We start from the raw sequence: 18,441 nt of genomic DNA, 5'->3' as shown, positions 1-18,441 counted from the left end.
GAATAAACCTTTATAATCAAAGTACAGTGTCAGCGGATCTCCTTGTCCTCCACAGCATGATTAGCAACATGTTTTCAGACACAACACAAGCCTGCAGGTACCATGGTACAATGAACTATCCATCTCAAACAAAAACCAACTACACAAAATAGTAAAGCTAGCAAGTAAAATCATTGGTAGTTTTGGGTTAGCATGGAAGCATTGTTCTTGGAGAGAGTGGCGCGGGCGAGAATAATGATTGCCACTGACCTCACGTAGCCAGGAGTAGCCTACCAGCTTTTCTCATCAGTCCGCCGATACAGATCTATAGGGTTGCAAAGCTACCGGTAATTTACCAAAGTTACCGAAATCTTCGGTAATTTGGGTAATTAACAGGAACTCTATGGCAATCTATGTTAACTTTTGTAATTTAGGCCTATATTTGAATATATAGTATTCTTTTTTATATATATATTTGTCCATATTGTGGGGTTTCTAGTGGATCGACCATATGTTTAACATAGACCATATGCTAAAACATTTACAACAAAGACATACTGACATAGTCAAATAAATGTGTAAAAAAATATAAAGGATATTTCATGCTAAAACCCTCATTAAACACCAATGGTATTCAGTAAATTGAAGGTTTATATTAAGGATAATGTTTTACAGCTTCGTCATTCTATTTTGTTATGTTAAAATCATCTTATTTGATTATTTTATGTATTTTGCATGTGATAAGGCCACACAGAGGGCCAGAGATAATTAGACACCTGTGATAATCTGAAATACCCAAAAAGGCCACTAGACATTATCTCATAAAATTCCAAAAGAACCTTGAAAGTTACCAAAATTCTGGTAGTTTACTGGTAAACATCGAAAGATTCCCTTTGCAACCCTATACAGATCCCATGTATACAAAACCGCCAGAGTCGAGAAATCGTTTGTCACCAGTATCATACCATTAAACAAATAACTCTGCTCAACACACATTTCCCGAAAGGGACACAATAAATATATAATTATATGAATAGCCTACTGATGGGAAAGATTATGCTTTTTGAAAGTTTATTTTGATCCGTTTTCAAGGCTGTAGGCCTGTCTAGGCCTGTATCTAGGGCAACATTTTTGCAATGAAATGAAACGAAATGTCCTCAATTAATTCACTCGCTTTCATACATACAAAACAGTGCGAATGGGGGTGATGGCATTTGGTGATATAGTGGCGTTGCATTGTAAATAGACAACTACAACTCCCAGAGTCAACTGCTTTAACCTGGCGGTGATTGGCTTGTAAAGAGACAGGAACTTGTGACGTTGCATTTGGAGACGCGGGAAACTCTACACATGTTTACGGGATGTTGGATATGGGTAATTTCACTGCTTTAACTCGAACCAGGTAACATTATTCAGTATGCTTACAGTAACAACATGTGAACTTTCAACAACTAAACATTACCCATGAGTTTCCACGAGAGCTACACTGTTGTTGTCAGTTGAGCTAGTTAGCCAGCTAGCACTGCTGCAGAGGAAGGGAAGCAAAAGTAGTCAAGACAGACAGCTTGCACAATGCACTGCTAGTTTGTAAAGAGTTACCTTGTTCTGTAACTGTCTCTTTATCTCTATTATAGGCCAAACTACTTTGTAAGTCACACACTTTACGGTTCGGTGTGTGTCTAAAAGTAGCCTAAACAATGCCAGCACAACTTCACCACCCAGGGTATGAGGATGAAAAGTTGCAGCGCGTGACGGAGAGGTTGCCTTGCAGAGAAGTCCAGGCTAGCATGTTACTGGCGTTGATGGGAGAGGTCTGTGTCTGATTTAAAACATTGTAACATCAAGCGCCTAATAGAATGTTTGACAATGTTCATTCTGCAACAATGTTGCAAGTGCACAGTAACTCACTTTGAAAACATTAACATATACCTATATATGGAAGCAATATTTTATCTAAATCTTCTTTTATACAATGTGTCAGTGTTGTAAATTAACTGATGTAATCATTTATTACGTCAGTGGAGGCTCCTCAGAGGAGGAAAGGGAGGACCATCCTCCTCAGTGAATTTAATAAAAATAGTAAAATAAAATAAAAAGTTAAACCTTTTTAGAAAAACGTTTCCTAAACGGAACGAAACAGGGATGAACATACCTGCATTTGTCCAATAGAAACTATTGTTTGCAACTGTTGGACTAATGATTACACCCTAGATCAGCTAGATGCAGGCAAGAGTGTGCAAGGCGGTATTGAATGTCTGGCCATGTGTCACTGTCACCTCAAATTACCTCAAACCTCATAATGGGTATAGGGAAAATTCAAGTATCATGTAGTAGCCTAAACCTATCGATGTTACATTGAACTGGGTGAATGGAATATGAATGACAGTCATCCAATATGCTGTAATAGAAATAACGGCATGCTCATAAACAATTTTTAGCGTCCTCCCTCATCTTAAACAGCATTGACCGCCACTATATTACATAATACATTTAAAACGTTTTCTAGCCCAAATATGTGAATCACTGTTTGTTTTGGGACTTTAATAAATGGTATTCATTTTGTGCCTACAGCCAGAGCAATGCAGCTACCCTTCCATTTTCATCTATGGTCATCGTGCCACAGGAAAAAGCCATGTGATACATACCTTGCTGAAGGAACTGGAGCTTCCCTATGCCACAGTGAGCTGTGTGGAATGTGTCTCTGTAGGACTGTTGTTTGAGCAGGTTCTGCTCTCCCTCTTTGGCTCCGACTCTGCCTCCCTACTGTCCCGCAGTCCCTCCCTGTCAGACTTCGTACGAGTCTACAAACAACTGTGTGTCCAGGCCCCAGCCAAGCAGACACGATACATTGTGAGTAAAAATCCTCCTCACCTGTAATATTCCTGCTTGATAATCCACTTCTTTAAAACATTGCATCCTCAGTTACAATGCAGATTCTCTTTCCGAATAAGTATAACATGAATTGTTATACAGCATAATTTGTAGTATATTTAAGCAATAAGTCCCGAGGAGGTGTGGTATATGGCCAATATACCACAGCTAAGGGCTGTTCTTAAGCACGACGCAACGCAGAGTGCCTGAATGCAGCCCTAAGCCGTGGTATATTGGCCATATACCACAAACCCATGTGGTGCCTTATTCTATTATAAACTGGTTACCAAGGTAATTAGAGCAGTACAAATACATGTTTTGTCATACCTATACGGTCTGCTATATCACAGCTTTCAGCCAATCAGCATTCAGGGCTCGAACCACCCAGTTTATAATATGTCTTAAGAAACAGTTACAGTGACCTCTGCTTTGTGTATCTGGGTAGGTGCTGGACCGGGCTGAGCTCCTTAGAGATATGGCAGCCAATCTCCTCCCTGCCTTCTTGCGCCTTCAGGAACTGGTAAGAGTCATGTCACCTCTTGAGCATACTATTTCATTAAGTTGCAGACAGACCATGAGTGATGGATGGTGAACTAGCGCAGAAGGGTCCCTTTTTGATAGATAACCTTGAATTTAATGTTTCAAGGATGCACTCGTAAAAGTTATTTGAAAGGCAGAGATGAGGAAGAAAGACATTCTTGATAATCATTCTTTGCATATTAATTCTGAACCTCAAAAGTGCGGATAGGCGACCAGAATGTTTAGTTTTCATTTAGTTTTTAAAGCTGAATGCCGCCTGTCTTTATCTTGGTAGAAGCCTTGTGAGTGGCACGCAGCTAGTGCGGTCACAGTGACAGATGCACCTTTTGAGATGATAATTAGAAGCAGTAATGTGTAGTGTTGGGAGAATGCACTTGAAAAGCAGTCTACATAACTGTCCTCCCTCTTTAGTTTACTCAGGTTTGAAGGAGGAAAACACATCCCCTTGCATTGATATTGTAGTGGTACTGTAAAGGTGTAGTTGAATACCAAATGTTGAATACTAACATAGTTGTATTCTTTGTGAATCCACAATGTGATGCCAAATAACTGATCTGTGATCTGATCCTGTACCTCTACGTAACTGACACACTGTTTCTCTGGCAGGTTGAGGACAATGTGACGGTGGTCCTGCTCAGTGAGATAGTGTGGGATAAGTTCCGAACCAACACTGGCTGCTTTGAACCACTGCTGCTCCACTTCCCTGATTACAGTAAAGGTACAGCTGTCAACAGACAAGCATCTATGGCCCTCGGCATTGAATTAGGTACAGATGGATTAGTGTCAGTGGAGGCTGCTGAGGGGAGAACGGCTCATAATAATGGCCAGAACGGAGCAAATGGAATGGCATCAAACACCTGGAAACCATGTGTTTGATGTATTTGATACCATTCCACTGATTCCGTTCCAGTCATTCTCTTTAATTACGGTGCCACCAACCTCCTGTGATTAGTGTGGTTTTGCTCCAAAACTTGAGCAGTGACTGTGGCAGAACACAGCAAACAAAGGCATCCGTGAGAGAACGTCGAGAAAATGAACACTTAGGGATACAGTGTGATCAGTGTTTGAAAGAGAGTCTGAGTTCCTGTACATAAAATGACTACAGTCATGTGTATGACTTCATTTGAGGCAGGCGATGACTGCGTGTGTGTTGTCCCTGTGCAGGTGAGCTGCAGCAGATCCTGTCTGAGGACAGCCACCCGTCCTACTCCCCAGAGCTCTACTCTGCCTTCATCAACATCCTACTGGGAGTCTTCTACTCTGTCTGCAGGGACCTCCGAGAGCTCAGACACCTGGTCAGTTACACACACTCATAAGTAGTCAGGCACACTTATAGTAACACTGAACTCTCACACATTCAGACCACACTCAGTAAGGACACAGACACACTCAAAGTAACTCTCAACTCTCACATAGCTGTTAACACACTCTGCCATAACACACTCTGCCATAACACACTCTGCCATAACACACTCTGCCATAACACACTCTGCCATAACACACTCCGACAGCCCAGAAAAAGAACTAGCCCTTGCACCTATCTCTAGATGTGTCTTGATGCCCCCTTGTAAGTCTGAAAAAAATAAATGGCTTACACACTTATCCAGTCCTTTCAGATATATGCTGGGGCTTAAAGAAGTGTCAATAGGTTGGTGCAAGGGGTTCATTTCAGATTAGGCAACAGTTTGCTCTGAAATCTTACACACACACACTCACCATGCAGTCCTTTGAGGATTCAGCATGAGTTTGTTTCCAGGCTATCCATCACTATTTTATTTAGTCCAGTTGAGTTACTACTTCTAAGGATTGTGGTTTTGTTTGATATGCAGAATTGTAATAATGATCCAACCGTGGCATACATGTTGTTTACATTGTCATAGTCTGTACTTGTTGTCCTTTCATATATTTAATTCTCTTTTCAAACAGGCTGCCCTCAATTTCTCTAAATTTGTTGAACCTTTGGAACAAGGCAAAGGTAATATATTCATATTTCTAGAACTGTAACTACATCAATATTTCAATTACTTTGCTGTCTTCTCTCCCTTAGTCTCTCTCTCTCGCTGTACTTTCATTTGATGAGGGATTCCTTTCATGTTATCCTCTCTTTAGCTTGTGTCTCAGATTATCAATGTTCTAATTCCACTCTTCAATTCCTCTGCCTTCAGTGAAAGAGGGTGACACTCACAAGCTGTGGAGGAACATCGAGCCTCACCTGAAGAAGGCCATGCAGACGGTGTACCTGCGAGAGGTGTCCAGGTCTGTCTGTGTACATCTGCCTCAGCCAGAGATGATCGAGTCCCATTGATTTAGCTTCTGTGACCGACCTCATTCTCTCATGGACTTTGACGACAGACAGCCTTAATTACGTTTGCCTGTCTTTACTACACAACACTGGCTCAGTGCTGCTGGCTCTGTAATAGTGGTGTGTCCCCTGACTTTGTCACGTCTCTGTTCTGCTCAGTGTGCAGTGGGAGCAACAGCTGCAGATGGAGGAGGAGGAGGCAGGGGCCGTGAGAGGTAGGCAAGGAGACGTGTGGACACATGCACACAGATACACACAGATACAAAGACACACAGATGCATATGCACTGGGAACAAGACCGGTGGAAATAACCTAGTTAGAATCTAGTGACCAGGACCACTTCACACACTCCCAGACCCCAGCTATCGCCTCCTTTGTGTTGCTGCTTGTCCCCAGCCTGAGAGGGAGTTCAGGGGAGTGGACCCTCTAAACTGAATGGAGGGTCTACTCCAGGCTCATTGGTACTAGATACCCAGACAGTGGAAACAACAGCAGATGTTTCTCTCACCTCCTATCCACATGCCATCTGTAGATGATGCTGTTGTACGTGTTTCTCAGGTAATGACATTGAGAGCTTCCTCTGCCTTTCTCAGGTCTGTCTGCTCATGCCCATGTGGAGCTGCCTTACTACTCCAAGTTCCTGCTGATAGCTGCATACCTGGCCTCCTACAACCCTGCTCGCACTGACAAACGCTTCTTCCTCAAGGTACCTGTTCTCTCCTCAGCACCTGAACCTCATTCACCATTTCAAAAGCTAGACACATGATTGTCAAGTCATTGAAATAGGAGTGAGTTGTTAAACACTATTCAGCAACTCTATTAGCCTGCTACTTTGCCTACTCATATTTCTAGTGTTTTTTAAAAATGATTTTTGGGGGAGGGGGCAGATCAGCTTTAATATTGCAGATGGATTGTAGGTTCTATCAATGTAATTGTTTGCATTATTTTTAATTCCCGCTCTCTCTTGCCCCAACAGCACCATGGCAAAATAAAAAAGACCAACTTTTTGAAGAAACATGAAAAGGTGATTATCTTTAGCTAAAGCTGCAGTACAATTCTTTAGGTTTAGTCAATGAGATGTTCTACCTAGTGAATCCACCTCCCTCCCTCCCCTTCAGACCAGTAATCACCTGCTGGGGCCCAAGCCGTTCCCCCTGGACCGTCTCCTGGCCATCTTCTACAGTGTGGTGGATAGCAGAGTGGCCCCCACCGCCAGTGTTTTCTGTCAGGTCAGCTGAAACACTCAGGCTTTCTGCAGTTTCATCCAAGGGATCATTTAGAATGTTTTATTTAACCTTTATTTTGACAGGGAGTCATGCTGAGAACAAGGTCTCTTACAGATGAAGCCTGTATCAAACATACACATCAATACACGAAAAGTACAACGCAATCATATATACTGAACAAAAATATAAATGCAACATTCAAAGATTTAGCTGAGTTACAGTTCATATAAGGAAATCAATCAATGTAAATATATTCATTAGGCCCTAATCTATGGATCTCACATGACTAGGAAGGGGCCCAGCCACGGGGGAGCCGGGCCCACCCACTGGTGAGCTGGCCCAGGCCAATCAGAATGAGTTTTCCCAATGTGAAGTGATTTTAAAATGATTTGATCTCCAGTCTGAATTCTCTATTTGTGTAAAGCCAAATGAAACATGGTTGATGACAAGCCCTCATCACCCCCCCTTAGATCTCCTCCCTGGTGACCCTTCAGCTGTTGAATCAGGTGGGCAACGATGACCAGCTGGATGCGCCCAAGTACAAATGTGCCGTCTCTCTGGACTTTGTCCTCGCCATCTCCAGGTGTCTGTTACTGTTGTCTATAGTGCAGGGCTCTCCAACCCTGTTCCTGGAGAGCGACCCTCCTGTAGGTGTTCGCTCCAACCCCAGTTGTAACTAACCTCTTTCAGTTCATCAAGCAGCTAATTATTAGAATCTGGTGTGCTAGATTAGGGTTGGAGTGAACCTACAGGAGTGTAGCTCTCCAGGAACAGGGTCGGAGAGCCCTGCTTTGGTGTGTTCACCACAGATCTGTTTTACTGCCAGACATTTCTATTTTGGAATATCCGATCGGGTCTTTTTGCTAACTGTTGTGACCCCCTTCTCTGATTTTTCAAGGACTGTGAGCTTTGACATGGTAAAGTACCTGTATGACTTCCTGTGAGCATGGTGGTATAAGGGAGAGGAATTCAGCTGGACTCTGTACTGGTGGACATTGGACAAACATGAGCAGAAAGGTGGGAGATGCCTCAGTTGTTAGGACTCCTCACTGTGTGTGCGCTGTGCAGGACCAGAGGACTATGGAATCATTAGGCCTATGCTTTACTGCCCCCTGGTGGCTGACTGGAACCACTGTCAGACACCAGCATCTGCAGCATTGTGAATTTGCCTATTGATTCCCTATCTACACCTGTTTGATTGTGGTGAACAAACAATAGAGAACATTCATACTTTACTGGATTGACAGGAGCCTTCAATATTATTTTTCAATATTTCAAAATAAAATGTACCTGTTAACAGAGGTTTTATAATTGTGACAGGATTGTGTTCTCTCCATAGTCTGACATCTACAGCAACGCACAATATGAACCTGGTAGAATTAAGGACTCATCGAATACTTATTTTAAGGTACAACATGTAGGGTATATAATATGTCTAGGTTTCCTTCTCTTTGATTCTAGATGTTGCGTTCCCATGAAGTCATATTGTCCCATTAATTGCTCTGTTGGCGTAAATGGCTGTGCTGATAGTATGAAATAAGATTGTCACAATAATTGTGTAACTGACAATTATGGACAATAACTGTGAACCAAAAATAATAATCTTCTTAAAACCTTCATTTTAGGAGGAGGGGGGTTATTCCACTTTATTTACAAGTAGATAGAGGCAAGTTTACCCAATAGCAGTTTTTCATTTTTACATGAGGGTAAAGTTGGTCATTGTTTTACGAGCAGAACAGCATGGTTGAGAGTAGTAACTTATTTTCCAAATGTTCCAAGCGGTCAAACCCATTCATTTTTGAGACGCGGTTGTCACCAAAGCTGTGTTGTATTCATTAGGTATGTCATGGCTATTTTCAAAGATTAATTATAATACATTACAAGCGCAAAACATTTTTCAACAAAAATGACTGACAATAACTATGGCTGTTTCCATGACAATTAATTGTTACCCAAAATTCCATAAAGGTCAAAGCCCCATGTACTAGGTAGTCTCCCAGATTCCCTTTAAGCTATATGTGGGAGGGATCTGAGCTAAGGCACTAGGCAGTAGCAGTCCACTAGTGGCTCATTGGTCCCGTGTAGCTCAGTTTGTAGAGCATGGCGCTTGCAACGCCAGGGTTGTGGGTTCGATTCCCACGGGGGTATGAAAAAAATGTATGCACTTACTACTGTATGTCACTCTGGATAAGAGTGTCTGCTAAATGACTAAAATATAAAATGATCACCTCTCCATGATGGTTGACTTCCTCCCTGATAACAGTGGTGCATTGATTTGGTATATGTGGTAAGTGGTGTGGTCCTCTGTAGCTCAGCTGGTAGAGCACGGCGCTTGTAACGCCAGGGTAGTGGGTTCGATCCCCGGGACCAACCATACACAAAAATGTATGCACGCATGACTAAGTTGCTTTGGATAAAAGTGTCTGCTAAATGGCATATTATTCTTATTATTATGGGCTGCAGTGGTAGATTATTAATGCTTTCTGGGTTAACAGGTGCCATATTCCTGGGTACTTGTTTTTTGTCACTAGCCATTCCTGCCCCAGTGAATCCCCTAACTGATGACAATGGCCTCCTCTTGGGATGTGCCTGCAGGCTGCGGCTATGTTTTAGAGATGATTAAATGCCTTTATCCAGATTTAAACACTCATCCTGTGAGTAGTGGATCAACCAGCGCAGCACAATGCAGTCTGTTCTGTCTGTCTGCAGAGGTAAAGCCGGTACAGTCAGATCCACAAGGAGATTTTTGGGGGTTTTAGGTCCTCACACTGACTGACTGTGACCTCTACTCCTTTTTTATTTGGTTTGGGTGTAATCTATGTATCAGCCGGCATATTTATTCATATGAAACATGCTGCTGACTGTCAGACTGCCATGGTCTGTGTCCTTCCTTCCAGATTCATTCAGATCCATGTAAGTGCTGCGTGACCTTTTTGTAGTGCGTTATGCATGTGTGTTACCAAGGAAATGGTGCATGGTTGTCGTGGCAACCACATTGGCACAGTCTGTCTTGTGACTCACCTCCCTGTCTCCCTCATTATGCCACAGATACTGTAATGTCTGTTAGGCATTTTGATTTCTAAAACAATAGCGAGCAATTAAAGCTGTGGAGGTGATGAAAATACAACGTCGATTTCAATCTTTATTTTACAATTATAAACTAGAGCAATTTTTTGGTTAAATGTTTCTTTCTACAGAAGGCATGAGGTTAGTGGGCTACGGGTCTATATAAAGGTCATTCTAATGCCCACTAGGCGAGAGCATTGATCATTCATGCATAATGTCTCACACACTCACAGAAACAAATTTGCACAATTTATTTTTTACACTTTACTGTCTTGTAGGGAAAACATGAATGTAGTTATGTTAAGATATTCCTTCAAGTTAATGAAGACCTGAAAATGCTAACTTTAATCTCCTAACAACTGGGGCCAGTGCAATGTAAAAACATGCTGGTCTTATTTTTTCACTAAGTGCATTTTGTGACATAAGTATCATACAATTATTGAGATCCCTAACTTGTGGAAGTACCTGTTTCCTGAGGAACTGGACCGTTTAGTCATGGCACAGAATAAACTTGGGTTCTAGTCATATTTGAGCTGACAACTGACTGTACTGGGAGGAAAGTAGGTGAATTATAACTTCCTCCAATAGAACCCGGGACACAGTCATAGAGAGGAACCACTCAGCTGAATAACTGAGGTTGGTCCAAAAGATAAATTGAGACGTCATTATCGATGTGGTTTGGAAAGGATAATTTCCCTACAGGAATCTGTCTGAGGTGGATGAGGGATTACATTTTGTATTTCTTTTTTGGTCAGGAATGCATGGGTTATAATGGGTAGTCAACACCCTGGGTAGTCACCACTCCCTCCACCCTCCTCTTTATCCTCCACCCTCCTTATGTTATGAACTAGCTGGGTCACAGGTTCAGCTGACGGTGTGAGAGATGATCTCTCTCATCATGTAGACCTCTCAGAGATTTAGATCATGCACAAGGTCAATAACCAGCCAGCAATGGTTGAGTCATTTGTATGCAGGCAAAGGGCATTTTTCATTGGCATTCAACCTCCTTGTGAATTACAACAACAAAGAATGCATTCAAAGCATGGCCCTTCAGCATTGCTAAGATAAAGATTGTCTTCGTAAAAATCTGGGCTAGATCTTTTGAGAGGGCTCATGCCTCAGCTCCTATGTGACCCTCCGGCAGTGTATTACAATTGAGAGTGGAGATGGAGCCGTCTGAGGGCAGACTCTAAACACTGTGCCTCCGATTGTGGATCATGGCGACTATGTGGGTGAGATCCAAGGTCTTCATCATCACTTCCATGAAGTCTTCGTCAGTGTGAGCCCCTGCCACAAACTCCTCCAAAGACAGCTCCCCTGATGGGTAGAAGGTAGAAGACAAGGTCAAGAGGTTGTTTACCTGAAATGGAAAGGGACAGAACTCGCAACCCTACAAGTCTGTGACAAAAAAGAAGTGGACACTCGCCATCTCCGTTGACGTCTATCTTGTCAAACACCCGGTTGGTGAACTCCTCCGCATCAACTTCCTGGTTTTCATTCCCATTGATTGCACGGATAGCCTGAAGAAGAGAAAAGGAGTGAGTTAGCCTGCATGCCTTTGTGTGATACAGATTCCATTGCACAGCACTGCCTATCTGGACTGGACTGTATACCTTTATGATGTTTAGCAGCTCACTTCGATCAATGCACCCGTTGCCGTCCACATCATACAGCTTAAAGTACCAGCGGAGCTTATGTTCCATTTTACCCCGCATCACCAGACTCAGAGCAGCCACATACTCCAAGAAGTCTATGTAGCCATCCTGTAAAAAATTAAGTGTTAGTTGGAATGTCTCTTTTTAACATCTCAGATTATCTCAGTCATCTCCTCAAGATGTAGGTGATCATGTTCTGCTTAGAAGATCCATTGTCAGGGATGATAACTATGTATAATCGGTGTGGGATTATCTCCCCACTGATCTGTGCCAAGGCCGTGGCAAGACATACAGATGTAGGATCTTAATTTGATCACCCTGTTGCAGGTTAACTTTCCTGCAATGTAGGACATTTTAAAACCTTAGTATATTTGAGGTTTAAAAAGGCTTCTGAAGTTTGTAATTTCCACTTTAAAATGTCAGACTTGATTTTCCCTTATGAAAAATGTATCAATCCCTACAAAAATGTCCATGAATTATAATCTGCATAATAATTCACATATCCTGTTGCTGCGGAATTATTTTACTGCTGTAGAAAACTGGCTCAAATTAAGATCCTACATCTGTATATTACAAAACAAAATTACTTGGCTGCATTAGTGACCTCTGGGTCAACTCAAATGAGTCGCACTTCCCTCAGCTTTACACTGACACCCTCCCTCACTTCACTATGGCTCTTTTTTTTCACAAATTGGTCTTTGACCAATCAGATCAGTTCTGAAAAAGATCTGATGTGATTGGTCAAAAAATACCAATTAGTTTAAATGCAGCCAAAGTGCACAATCTAAGATTGTCATACTGCACTTCCTAATCAGCATCCAGGATTCAAACAACCTGTTTTATAATAACATAATTACCAGCCTTGTCCACTGCACTGTACTTAAGATCAGAAAATAGCAGTCACTTAGTTCTGTCCCCAGGGAATAGTACCATGGTTTCCAACCTCGCCAGGTACAAGCATAACTACTCGGTACTGACAAAAATGGGAAACTCAAAAGACAAAGGTCTATTCTGCCACACAGCTCTTGAGATCTGGACATTCCTTAGGCTTCAATGTGATAAGGGAGATTCAAGCAATTTATTTGAAGTGAACACTCAATATTCTGATAATTGTAACCAACTGTTCCCATGCATCATGTTCCGTCATTAAACTTTCACATAAGCTATCACTAATTAGAATCAGCTGTCTCTGATGCTGAAATAATTTCATTGATTCTGAAATGGACCAGAATGTACTGGAGAATACCAGAATCTGGTGCTGTCTTTCTAAAGAGAGAAATAATAGTCACTCCTACCACAGAGATGTTGACAACTTGTCTCAAAATAATCCTCATACTAAATCGCATATGAATCCAATCCCAGCCTATTATAATCAAAGGTGACAGTGTTACTAAATATAGTTGTGTAAATTGAGCCTTAGTACTTGTGAGACGATTAGCTTATTCAAACTCATCTGGAAGACTAGTCAAAACAAAAACCTTTGGATTCAAGATATTCCCTATGTTTAACTGTAGATTCTTGCTGGTTTAATATGTACACGTTTTAAAATGTACTTTAGCTTTTGGAAAATGGAGAACTAGAGGTCTTATTCGAGTAGTGGCATTGACATTCCTATATATTTAGGTGCACTTGTAATTAGTGCATACATTTACAATACAGCCAATCATATCCTTATACGTACCTCTGTTGGTAAGGTGTCCCCTTCACCATTTTGAGTGTGCCTGAGGCATTCCTACTTTCACATATAAATGTAAAGCCCATTTTAGCCTATAGCATCCCCTTTGCAAGCAGCCTCGGTTCAATGAATGCAGCATAGTCTTACCTTGTTCATATCGAACGTGCGGAACATCTGTTCGATGTAGGCGTTGGCCTCAGCATCCAGTCCCCGGAGCCCAAAGAACTGCTTGAACTCATGCAGGGTGAGCTGACCCGAAGGACACTCTGTCATGAACTTCTTATACCAGAGGTGCTTCTCCACGGCCTGGAGATCTTCCACGGTGGATCCTGTAGAGTTACCCATGTCTGTAGAGTCGACTGACTGTTGTGATGGCTGGAGCCTATAGAATTGTCGAAAGAGAGGGTTGGCGGTCGCCTTAAGAGCCCTATTGGTCTACTGTGAAGCGAACGGTATCGCTCTTCACAGTCACACAACGATGGGACCTGGGGAAGAGGTGGGCACCGGCCGGGGGCTTTAGTATCAGGTCGGGACGGGCCACACCCTGTTGTGTTCTCCTTGTCTCTAATTGGCTGTAACCCAGGTGCAGTAGCTGATAAAGGGCTTAAGGTCTCATTGGAGGAAAGGAGGACCGTCCACCAATCATGGGACAGGGACGCTGACTAACACCTTGGTATTCTCCTCCCAAACTGACAAGTACTATTTAAAGCACAGTGCAGTCAAAAACGTGATTTTCCTGTATTTTATATATATTTCCACACTGAGGTTGGAATAATATTGTGAAAATGATAATGCCTTTTTAGTGTAAGAGCTGTTTGATGGAGTTTTGGCCTGCCTGTTGACATCACCAAGCGGTTAATTATTAAATAGATCAATCCAAACCTCTCTGCCAACAGCTAATTTTCAGTTTTCCCCTTCCCACTCAGACAACTCCCAGACAGTCCTAGCAAAATTCTTGCTTGAGAAATTGCTCTTTGCTAAAAATATATTTTTGTTTCTTTTTGACAGTTTCAATTGAAAACAATCACAGTACGGTACTTAATTGTTACCCAGAAATGTTTGATAATTGTTACCCAACTATCGAGGACCAGCAAGCCCCACGGCTTAAAATGGTTGAAACTCTACAGACCAGCAGACGTGAAGCGTGAGCTAAACGTTGTAAAATGGTTGAATTTCTACAAGACCAGAAAACGTGAGACGTTAGTCCACACGTTTGAAATGGAGAAACTCTCAACCTCTACACGAGGTGAAGAAGAAGACAATGCACTAGACCTTACAATTTCAGTCTGCAGCTGGCATGTATAGTCGTCTAGAGAACTTTCACTAAAGACACGAGAGGAGAGGACAATCCCTCTCAGACAACCGCAGGTACATCTGTAGTATCCATTCTAACCACCACTACGACCAGAAACTCTACCAAGGACATTGATCTCTGGTGGGCAAACCAGAGTCCCAAATCATCAACTCAACTATCGAGGACAGCAACGTGTATATACATGTTGCATTTCTAATCCGAATTAGCGATTTATTAGGGTGCATAAGTATTATGATTACTGTGAGCATAGTTTCCAAAGTAACTACGATAGTTTGAATCTCTGTCTCTTCCTTCCATTCTGACCCCTCCACTACCCAAGCATTCATGCTAATGTTAGTCCAGTCCACTAGGGACCTGTTTTCATTGTATTACGTTAGTAATTGTATTGTGTTTTTATTTAGTTAGTTGGTGAATAAATAAGCCAATTTGTGTATTGCTGATTCATCAATAAGGTTAGGGTTCTTGCAGGTTCAAGCAACGTTCAGAATGAGACTGAAATTAGGTAATTATTTGATAAGTGACTTATCGATATAACATATATATATTTTAAGAGTTTAATTCGGGAGATGGTAACTCGTTAAACAACTTCTTCCGTGGTGCCCCAAATTCCTAATGAGTTAATTGTTACATGATTAATTTAATCGAGTGACGATTAAACATAGGTGATTCGATAAGTCATACATTAAAGTAAGTCACGTCACGACAAGTAAATGCTACTGTTTCTGGAAATGACCATGATGTTTTCATTGAAGACTGAGCTCTTTAAAACAGCATCAACTGTGCACAGTTGTTCCCATGAGACTCTAGCTCAGGGTTCTTCAATTCCGGTCCTGGAGGGTGAAAAACTTCTGTTTTTTATTTCTACCTGGTAGTTAATTGCACTCACCTGGTGTCCCAGGTCTGAATTAGCCCCTGATTAGAAGGAGAGGATGAAAAACAGAGGTGTTTCGGCCCTCCAGGACCGGAGTTGAAGAACCCTGCTCTAGCTCTTTGGGTGACAGAGAGTTCTCTAACAATCTGGAATCATTTTATGTTATCTCACCTATTTGCAAGCCTACATCAATCATGAAAATGTGTCTGTGTGGCATTTGACTGGAAAGGGAAGGAAATTGTAAAGAACGTCACAGTTATGTTTAGTTTGGTTTATTGAGATTCCTTCACATTCATGGACCAAGTAGGCCCAGGTCATTGCTCATTAATAAGTTAATCATGACCACAACACACTGCTTTCTGCAAGCATAAACTATCCGTATTACAGTGCCAGACTTTTAGATTCTTCATACAGCGCAACAATAACATTGACGCCAGACAAGCAGCGGATTAAGCATAATGCATAATAAAGTAATTCAACTGCTTAGGCGCAGATAGAACATTGTGGCACATCCTAGAGTTGGTTATACGTTTCTTACTTAGACTACAGTACAGAGTACATGCTGTAGCTTTCACAGAAATCCCATCCTGAAGCAGTTTCCTTTAGTGGTTCTTAAAGCTGGAATCCTTAATGGTGAAACTTTCATGTCCGTTTGGGATATTACTATACTGAACAAAAATATAAACGCAACGTGCGGTGTTGGTCCCATATTTTATGAGCTGAAATAAAAGATCCCCGAATTTCTCCATTTGCACAAAAAGCTTATTTCGCTCAAATTTGTTTACATTCCTGTTAGTGAACATTTCTCCTTTGCCAAAATAACCCATCCACCTGAAAGGTGTGGCATATCAAGAAGCTGATTAAATAGCATGATCATTACACAGGTGCACCTTGTGCTAAGGACACGTACTGCCAAATCTTTTTGAATTTGGCAGTACATCCAACCGGCCTCACAACCGCAGACCACGTGTAACCACACCAGCCCAGGACCTCCACATCCGGCTTCTTCACCTGCGGGATCGTCTGAGACCAGCCACCCGGACAGCTGATGAAACTGAGGAGTATTTCTGTCTGTAATAAAGCCTTTTTGTGAGGAAAAACTCATTCTGATTGGCTGGGCCTGGCTCCCTAGTGGGTGGGCCTATGCCCACCCATGGCTGCACCCCTGCCCAGTCATGTGAAATCCATAGATTAGGGCCTAATTTATTTATTTCCTTATATGAACAGTAACTCATTAAAATTGTTAATTGTTGCATTTATATTTTTGTTCAGTATACAAAAACAAAAGTTACTGCAAACACTTGTTCTCCCCTCGCACATCATTGCACGTGTGATAGAACAGCAGAATGTGTACTGCAAAAATGTTTTACCATGCTGCGCACCTCCGGAACACAGGAACTGGGGGGCGAACAGTAGTGCCGTTTCCCCTAATGCGGATTCCATCTTTAAAGGCTTTATCTAGACCAGGTGTGTCAAACTCATTTCATGGCGGGCCGAGTGTCTGCAGGTCTTTGGTATTTCCTTCCAATAGAGCCTTAAACAACCAGGTGAGGGGAGTTCCTTACTAGTTGGTGACCTTAATTCATCTATCGAGTACAAGGGAGGAGCGAAAACCCGCAGACACTCGGCCCTCTGTGGAATGAGTTTGACACCTGTGATATACACTGAGTATACAAAATATTAAGGACACCTGCTCTTTCCATGACATAGACTGAATCCAGGTGAAAGCTATTGATCCCTAATTGATGTCACTTGTTAAATCCACTTCAATCAGTGTAGGTTAAGGGGAGGAGACCGGTTAAAGAAGGATTTTTAAGCCTTGAGACATGGATTGTGTATGTGTGCCATTCAGAGGGTGAATGGGCAAGACAAAAGATTTAGGTGCCTTTGAACGGGGTATGGTAGTAGGTGCCAGGCGCACCGGTTTGTGACAAGAACTGCAACGCTACTGGGTTTTTCACGTTCAACAACAGTTTCCTGTGTGTATCAAGAATGGTCCACCCAAAGGACAGCCAGCCAATTTGACAACTGTGGGAAGCGTTGGTGTCAACATGGGCCAGCATCCCTGTGGAATGCTTTCGACACCTTGTAGAGTCCATGCCCCGATGAATTGAGGCTGTTCTGAGGGGGGTGCAACTCAATATTAGGAAGGTGTTCCTAATGTTTGGTATACTCAGTGTATATGAGTTGTTGAAATAGTGATTGAAGTACAGACACAACAGTCAACGCATTTCCAACTGTAGGGATTACTGTTGGCATGATTTTGAACACAGTGCTGCCATTCATATAGTATTTTCACAGTTTGTACAAATAAAGTTAAAACAAATATTTAAGTTCTTAAAAGGATACACGTTATAAGCATAGTTAAAGAAAATTATGTATCCATTCAACTCAATAGTGGTTAGAATTACTGATAAACACAGTATAATGCAGGAATTGGAATAGTCTTGTGACAGACTGAACATCAATGTAATCGAGTAGATTTGGTTCTGGGTGCCGAGATTAGAATGGGAAAGACCCATTCCCTGTCTGGTGGCCCTGGAAACATACTCCTCAGTTATTAACACATGAATAGCTGGCTGTGGGACAAAATAGCTGCTTAGAGTTAGACCCCTATACTGTACATCCTATACATTTGACAAATGACAGTTTATAGGTAGGTAGTGTAGTTGAATTTATGTTATACCCTTTAGAAAAGTGTTACAATACCAGAGATGTACGTGTGTTTAATGCCTGATTCTTCCACTCCTGTTAGTGGTTTTGGAGAAGCATTCCTGGAACATTATTATAGCAGCTTATGATATGAATATTCAAACATGTAACTTTAATACTGGCTTTACAGTACAAGGAATACACATGCAACTGATACATGCATATACTGTAAAACACTATACTGTTAATAATAGTGTAAGTAATAAAAAAATGAAATGCTAAAACTGAA

General features: G+C 41.8%; 2 protein-coding genes across 3 annotated transcripts; one reads left to right on the top strand and one right to left on the bottom strand.

Annotated features, from left to right (window-relative positions):
- Positions 1-1,285: 1,285 nt before the first annotated feature.
- LOC311130030 (origin recognition complex subunit 5-like) lies at positions 1,286-9,151 on the top strand. Of its 2 annotated transcripts, none has more exons than XM_084162644.1 (14): positions 1,286-1,353; positions 1,614-1,790; positions 2,551-2,829; positions 3,296-3,370; positions 3,997-4,108; positions 4,555-4,685; positions 5,317-5,365; positions 5,556-5,646; positions 5,852-5,907; positions 6,286-6,398; positions 6,669-6,716; positions 6,811-6,921; positions 7,389-7,501; positions 7,817-8,234. In XM_084162644.1, exons 2-14 carry the CDS (start codon positions 1,677-1,679, stop codon positions 7,860-7,862), a joined length of 1,338 nt encoding a protein of 445 aa, XP_084018770.1. In that variant the 5' UTR covers positions 1,286-1,353; positions 1,614-1,676; the 3' UTR covers positions 7,863-8,234. The 2 variants fall into 2 exon arrangements, with proteins under 2 accessions (XP_084018770.1, XP_084018769.1); XM_084162643.1 differs by having other exon boundaries at positions 1,294-1,381; positions 7,817-9,151.
- Positions 9,152-11,173: 2,022 nt separating this feature from the next.
- Positions 11,174-13,659, bottom strand: LOC311129503 (guanylyl cyclase-activating protein 1-like; the record flags this gene model as incomplete). The annotated part of the gene is made up of 4 exons (XM_084161799.1): positions 11,174-11,301; positions 11,411-11,504; positions 11,598-11,747; positions 13,462-13,659. 4 exons carry the CDS (start codon positions 13,657-13,659, stop codon positions 11,174-11,176), a joined length of 570 nt encoding a protein of 189 aa, XP_084017925.1.
- Positions 13,660-18,441: the final 4,782 nt, after the last annotated feature.

The sequence above is a fragment of the Coregonus lavaretus genome, assembly GCF_964263955.1.
Source record: "Coregonus lavaretus genome assembly, chromosome: 5".
In the NCBI taxonomy this organism is placed as follows: domain Eukaryota; kingdom Metazoa; phylum Chordata; class Actinopteri; order Salmoniformes; family Salmonidae; genus Coregonus; species Coregonus lavaretus.
Note: the sequence above shows the minus strand (reverse complement) of the source record. Positions and strands in the feature narration are given on the sequence as shown.